This window comes from Quercus lobata, chromosome 8 (assembly GCF_001633185.2).
Source record: "Quercus lobata isolate SW786 chromosome 8, ValleyOak3.0 Primary Assembly, whole genome shotgun sequence".
NCBI classification, from domain to species: Eukaryota; Viridiplantae; Streptophyta; class Magnoliopsida; order Fagales; family Fagaceae; genus Quercus; species Quercus lobata.
This window is the reverse complement of record NC_044911.1, coordinates 53,951,754-53,958,902: the sequence shown is the minus strand read 5'-3', so window position 1 is coordinate 53,958,902 and position 7,149 is coordinate 53,951,754. Positions and strand designations below refer to the sequence as shown.

Genomic DNA, 7,149 nt, shown 5'->3' with positions numbered 1-7,149 from the left:
AATGTGTGGGGAAAGCATTCAAACAAATCTTCTAATTATGTCCAGGGAAGTTCCAATGGGGATACTGGAGCATGCGATATGCTTGTCGAAGATCGAGGGAATGGCCAAGAACAGCTTGAGAAATTTGAGCTGGAAGTTGCTGAATCAAGCAAAGAACCAACTCCAAGTTACTAAGGAGCCTGATTCTTTACCACCAGTATCAATGAATATCATATGCTGGAATTGTAGAGGGGCGTTGAACCCTCGTTTCAAGCCTACCCTGAATAATCTTATTAGGAAGCATAATCCGCCCATGGTAATCATAATTGAAACTCGTATTGGAGGGAGCAGAGCTAAGGATATCACTGACACTCTGCCTTTTGATGGAGCAATTACTACAGACACCATTGGCTACGCTGGCGGACTTTGGCTGTTGTGGAAATCTGATGAGGTAGAAGTCACTCAATTGGCAAAAACTGAGCAGGAAATCCATGTTGTTATCAAGGTAATTTCCTCTGATCTTTCTTGGCTTTTAACTTGCATTTATGCTAGTCCTAGATTTGTTGAGCGTAAATTGTTATGGGGCAATCTTACTAATGTTGCTTTACTTCATAATATGCCTTGGGTGATGTTGGGGGACTTTAATGAATTGCTATCAAACGATGATAAGTGTGGTGGTAACCCGGTTAATATGAGTAGAGCCCTCTTGTTCAAAGACTGTCTGGATTCTTGTGGAATGTTAGATATGGGGTTTCATGGAGCCAGATACACTTGGGTTAATAAGCAGGATGAGGGGTTTTTTATTCAGGAACGGTTAGATAGAGCTTTTGCTAATTGTGTTTGGTCTAATCTGTATCCAGAAGCCACTGTGAGACATTTAACTAGGATTCACTCAGATCACTGTCCAATCCTTTTGTCCTTAGAGAATACCCCAGAGTTACAACTTCCCAGACCTTTCAGGTTTCAACCGATGTGGATGTCTCATCCTCTTTTTGAGAAATTATTATCGGATAATTGGACGGATCAACAGGAGTTGGAAGCAAACATGCAGAATTTCACTGAGGCAGTAAAGAGATGGAATAAGGAGATTTTTGGAAATATTTTTCAGAGAAAGGCAAGAATTGAAGCAAGACTTAAGGGTATCCAAAAAGCTTTAGCTTATGGTCCCAGTAGGTTCCTCATTAGGTTAGATAAGCAGTTGAGTGAGGAGTATTGGGAAGTCAGTCAACAGGAAAAGGAGTTTTGGTCTGTTAAATCTCGGTATAATTGGCTTATCCAAGGCGACAGGAACACAGCTTTCTTCCACATGTCCACTCTGGTTAGAAGAAAAAGGAATAAAATTTCCTGTCTTAAAGATAGGATGGGGAATCTTGTTCACAGGAAGGAGGAGATAGCTGAACTTTTGAGGGAAGGGTTCTCTGCTCTTTTTGAAACTAGTCAGTGTTTAGCTCAGAGGGCTCCATGGGACATTCCAAGTTGGCACAGCTGTGTAATGGAGGATGAAAGAGAAGTGCTTGAGGAAGGTGTGACTAGTAAGGAGGTCGAGATCAGTTTGTGAAGTATGAAACCATTCAAAGCTCCAGGTCCTGATGGGTATCATGCTGGGTTTTATCAAAGAAATTGGCATCTTGTTAAAGATTCGGTTGTTAAGCTTGTTGCTGAAATCTTTGAAAGTGGGTCAATGCCAAATCACTTAAATAAGACCTTAATTACTCTCATCCCGAAATGCCCAGGGGCTGATTGCTTGGGCTTATTTAGGCCCATAAGCTTATGTAATACAATCTATAAACTTGTCACTAAAGTTCTAGTTAATAGAATACGTCCTCTGTTGAACAAACTAGTCTCCCCTCTCCAGGCTGCCTTTATCCCGGGTAGGAAAGGTATGGATAATATGATCATCGTCCAAGAGCTAATCCACTCCATGAAACAGAAGAAAGGAAAGCAAGGCTACATGGCAATTAAGGTGGATCTCGAAAAGGCCTATGATAGAATGGAATGGCACTTCATCCGCGACATGTTAATCATGTATAAGTTTCCTCCAAAAATAATTAGCCTCATCATGAGCTGCATCTCTGGCTCCTCCATCTCCGTGCTCTTCAATGGAGGATGCCTTGAGCCCTTTCTTCCTTCTAGAGGCATAAGACAAGGGGATCCTCTTTCCCCTTATTTGTTCATCCTTTGTATGGAGTTATTGGGTTTCTTGATTGATGATATGTGTGCAAATAATCTCTGGAACCCCCTTAAGGCATCCCAATCTGGTCCTGCCTTCACTCACCTCTTCTTCGCTGACGATCTTGTCCTTTTTGCGAAGGCGGATAGAAAGAATTGTCAAAGTGTGAAGGATGTTTTGGATACTTTCTGTGAACTTTCAGGGCAAAAAGTGAATTTGAGCAAATCTAAAGTTCTTTTCTCTAATAATGTTGATCCGGATTCTCGTGCAACTTTCAGCAATCTTTTGGGAATTTCTTCTACTCACAACTTTGGGAAGTACTTGGGATTCCCCATTAAGTATGGAAACTCCTCCACTCGCGATTTTGATTTCATTCTTGACAAAGTTCAGGCAAAGCTTCAAGGCTGGAAAGCCAATCTGCTATCCATGGCAGGGAGGCTTACTCTCACCAAAGCAGTCCTATCAGCCATCCCCTCATATGTTATGCAGGGGTGCTATCTGCCTGAGAGGATTCACACCAACCTTGATAGGATTAGTAGGAACTTCTTATGGGGATCCACAGAAGAGAAAAGGAAGATTCATATGGTGGGGTGGAACAAAGTAACAAAACCTAAAGACAGAGGGGGTCTCGGTCTTCATGCAGCAAAGGAACGGAATCTCACCTTAGCTGCAAAGTTATGTTGGAGAATGAAGAATGAGGGGGAGAAACCTTGGGCTAAAGTTCTAAGGCATAAATACTGTAGGAGAATGGTTACTAGTAAAGCGCCAAAGTCAAGAACCTGGGCAGCAATCAATAAGGGAGCCACTTTGTGTGAGAAAGGTATGAAATGGGTTATTGGACACAATAGTCAACTATCTTTCTGGGCAGATAAGTGGCTTGATTTTGGGTCATTAAGGAGTTGTGTGGAAGGACCCCTGAACAAGGGTGAGGAGGAGCTTCGAGTCTCTGATGTTCAAAAGGATGGAATTTGGGATTTGCATAGTGTTTCTTTTGAGCTGCCCCCCCTTTTGGTTCACTCTATCCGAGCCATCCCTATCCGGATTACTTCGAGAAAGGAAGATCATATTTGCTGGATATCTAGTTCGAAAGGAGAGTTTGATGCTAAGAATGCGTATATGCTAGCTACAGGATTAAACCCAAATGATCCCAAATTTTTAGGTAACTGGATTTGGAAGCTTAAAAGCCTGCCAAAAATTCAACTGTTTATTTGGAAATGCCTTTTGAAAAGCATTCCCACAAAGACAGTATTAGCACTGAGAGGCTTTATTGGAGACACATCCTGTGATTGGTGTCATGAGGATCAAGAAACCATTATTCACATTATCAGAGACTGCCCAGTTGCATCTAGATTCTGGGCAGAGGCTGACTGCCCTGCTCATCTCCGGTATTCTTTTGATCTTGATATTTCAGATTGGTTAAAGTTGAATGCCTGCTTCTCCTCCAAAGTTCCGGGTAAGGAACAACAATGGGCCACCTTTTTTCTATTTGGTATATGGAATCTTTGGTTATTTAGAAATAAAAGATTGTTTGCTAGGCCATTATCCTATAATCTTCTCAAGGCAGTGGAGAATCAGGTAGCAGAGTATTTTTACTGTGTGTTGAATCATGTAAATGGCTCAAGAGTAATTCGGATAGCAGTGGGATGGACCAAACCGCAGCCATTGTGGACAAAACTGAACACTGATGGGTCAGCGCTTGGCAGCCCGGGTCTTGCAGGTGGAGGAGGAATTATCAGAGATTGCCATGGAGATTGGATAAGTGGTTTCGCTAGATCTATCGGTTTTACCACTAGTTTTGCAGCAGAGTTTTGGGCATTGAGGGATGGTCTAAAGCTTTGCTTGAGTCTTGGGATAAATGCATTAGAAGTTGAAGTGGATGCCTCATCCGTTGTCTCATTACTTGCTAATGCAGCTGAAACTAATAGTGAGATTGCTTCTCTTGTTGATGACTGCAGGGACATGCTGAAGATATTTCCTCAAGCTCGGATTAAGCATTGTTACAGGGAAGGTAACAAGTGTGCAGACAGACTTGCAAGAATTGGTACTGAAATGGAGGAAGATTTTGTTATTTTTGAAGCCCCTCCCTCTGTAATTACCCCCCTTTTAATTTTGGACAAACTGGGCACGACCCAGGATCGTACTTGTAATGAAGTGGTTTTAGCCACTTAAGTTTAATGCAATATCCAATTTATCAAAAAAAAAAAAGTAGCAACCACTGCTCTTTTATTTATCTTTGGCGTCAAACAGAAACACATCCAAAGATTTTAAAGGGAGATTGAGACGCTAGGATTTAGGGAAGCACATGCAAGGAATTCAGGATCATTCTCCAATATAGCCATTTCTTTCTCTTCCAGGGTCACCCATGCCTCAGTCCCATCACCCCATGGGGTTTCACTGAATATTATTAAATTTCTAAATGCAGGGCCAACTTTCCCCATGATACCAACCCAAAATGGCTTCCCCCAACCAAAATCAATATTGTTAAAAAACCTATGCCAGCATGTAACTGCGATGGATTCGTTTACAAGGCCCACCAATTCATGCAACTCTTTCTCTTCCATAGCCAAATCAGCTGCAGCGGGTGCCCACCAAAATATATTTCCAGTAGAAGTATCAGACTAGTGTGGCTTCATTCGTGTCCTCAAGTTCACTGCTTGGACCAGTATGGTCATGGATTTATTTTTCGGCCCAACTGATTTGGCTTTAGAACCTGCCATGTAGTGTTTCCAAATGAAACATGTCAATGCCTCAGTGCGTGATGGTTTTGGAATTAGTTCGCTTTTCACTTTGGACCTTAGAGTTGCTATTTCTTTTTCATGGAACATGTAAAGTTGTAATTTACAACTATGTGTTTTGTTGGCTTTATTTCGTGTCAAATTTGATTGTAATTTTATTCAATCTGTTGTACCCGATATTTATTGTGGGATTAATAGTAAGGGTTGTGTGATAGAGAGATAGTGTGTGAAGACTCAAGCTATTGAAGACAAAAGGGTTTTCGCGGGTAGCTCGCGACTAAGCATCCCGCGAAATGATGCATGTGCCCTGCACATAACTGGAATGTGAATAGTAAGGACAGATGGAGACAGTTGTATTTCGCGAGTAGCTCGCGGGTAAGGCCTTCTGGCGAGATATCCGCAAAACATTTTATTCTATTAGTCTGTACTATCTGATACACACTTTCTGTATCCACACTATACATACCCACATTACCCACAATTGTTGAGGAGTGCTTCTAAGAAAAAACCCTAGCCAAAAACCTTGAAAGTTAGAGATTGCTATACCCATATATCTCTACACATTTGCTTGTGGATTTCCTCAACTCCTACCTCTCCATTTCCACATCATTGAGAGGTTGATATCTCAAACACTTACCACACCCTTTCATAGTGTCAAGTGAGAATTTGGTGCTACTGGGAAGCATTGGAAGAAGCTAAAGATGGCAGATGCAACATGGAGCTTTTTACGGGATCCGGAGAGCCAGACAAAACACGGTTCCGAATAGCCTTGTTGGAGTAGGAGTTTGGAGGGCTTAGGTACATCGAGTAGATTAGGCTTGGAGGGTCTCTTGCTAATTCATGTATCCCAACTGATTGTCTAATGGATTGATTACTGCTTAGAGGGCGGTGGAGAGATTTTATGCCGAGGACTTCAATTTCCTCTTCGATAACACATCGTTATGTTGTCTTTGTGTTTGCATCCTTCTTCCCTACTCTTTTAGCTTTCATATTACTGTTGTGTTATATTGTTTATGGCTTAGAGTAGTTTATTTGTTCATCTGCTCGCTTTTACTCTTTTCCGCACTTAGTATAAGTTAAAGTAAAATCTATCGAGCCATAATTTTTATCTTAGGGTCTAAATAGCTCTTGTGTTTTCAAACAATTTAGAGCATTCAGAACACAAACCTTCTCGTAACATAATCACCTTCTTTGAACCACAAGTTTTCCATTGTACTTATATACTTTTGTGGAAGTGAATCTCTTGGTGGAAACATGATTGATCCCTCAAAAAAATTTGGATGTATAACTTTTTCTGGAGACCTAGTAAAGGTGGCAGCCCAAGAATATGAAGGAAAATACTCGCAGTTGTTGCATCTGCAACCTTATGTGAGCAGCTCAACCCGATTGCTATTCCACCACAATCAAAGGGGTTCAAATGAACAGCCATTTGACCTATAGTAGTATTTGTTTCCTTGCAAAAGGCATGGTACGGAACAAATAGACTCAATAAGTCTGTTTCTAGGTGCTTAAGGAACTCAGACATGGAACAATTAACACGAGCTTCCAGAAAGGGAACACCCATGTCAAATTCAAGGATGAAAAGGTTGTCTTTTATGTTCCCAGAAAATGGGTAAAAGATATTGAGGATGTCTGATAAGGAAGTTTTAAGCTGCGCAATAATTTGGGACATGTCGAGATTGAGATTGGTCATGGGTAGAAGAAGACTGTGGGAACATAAGTTGCAGGAGTGACCTAATCCAAGAGGGTGAGTTTGTAGGGTTTCAGATGGTGCAATGTTAGTGAAGATGGTTTGATTGTTTCTTTTGAAATGATAGAGACCTCAACCTTCATCATATTGGCACACGAATTACTTTGAGTAATCTCTTTTCTTATTTGCAAAAGATCACGTTGCCTCAGTAGTTCGTGGTCCTAAATGTGTTGCTTAGAGCTTTCCTTTTATAAGCATCTTACTAAACGAAGCTCCTACGGAATAGTAATCCTATCGATATAAACTATTTTACAATATAATTATCAAAATATTAATGAGACCATACAACTTCTTATTGGTTTTCATATAAATCCACTATTAATATTATTTTTTTATTTACGAATAACTACTTACCACATTAATAGTTGGAAAATTTTTTATAAAAACGTTTGTATTTTTAGCATTAGTCATAATAGAAACCGAAGACTTTGAGAAGGGGTTTACTTGTGATGGTAGTTGAAGCAATCAATAGCCCAACCATAATCTCATAGATTGATGACGGTTTGAATTTTTCC

The 7,149-nt window shown here is 40.6% G+C and overlaps 1 protein-coding gene and 1 pseudogene across 1 annotated transcript; one reads left to right on the top strand and one right to left on the bottom strand.

The window, feature by feature from the left end:
* The first annotated feature begins 292 nt into the window (after nt 1-292).
* On the top strand, nt 293-1,537 carry LOC115957080. The gene is made up of 2 exons (XM_031075316.1): nt 293-484; nt 650-1,537. Exons 1-2 carry the CDS (start codon nt 293-295, stop codon nt 1,535-1,537), a joined length of 1,080 nt encoding a protein of 359 aa, XP_030931176.1.
* A 2,824-nt stretch (nt 1,538-4,361) lies between these two features.
* LOC115957078 lies at nt 4,362-6,720 on the bottom strand (annotated as a pseudogene).
* Between the last annotated feature and the right edge of the window lie 429 nt (nt 6,721-7,149).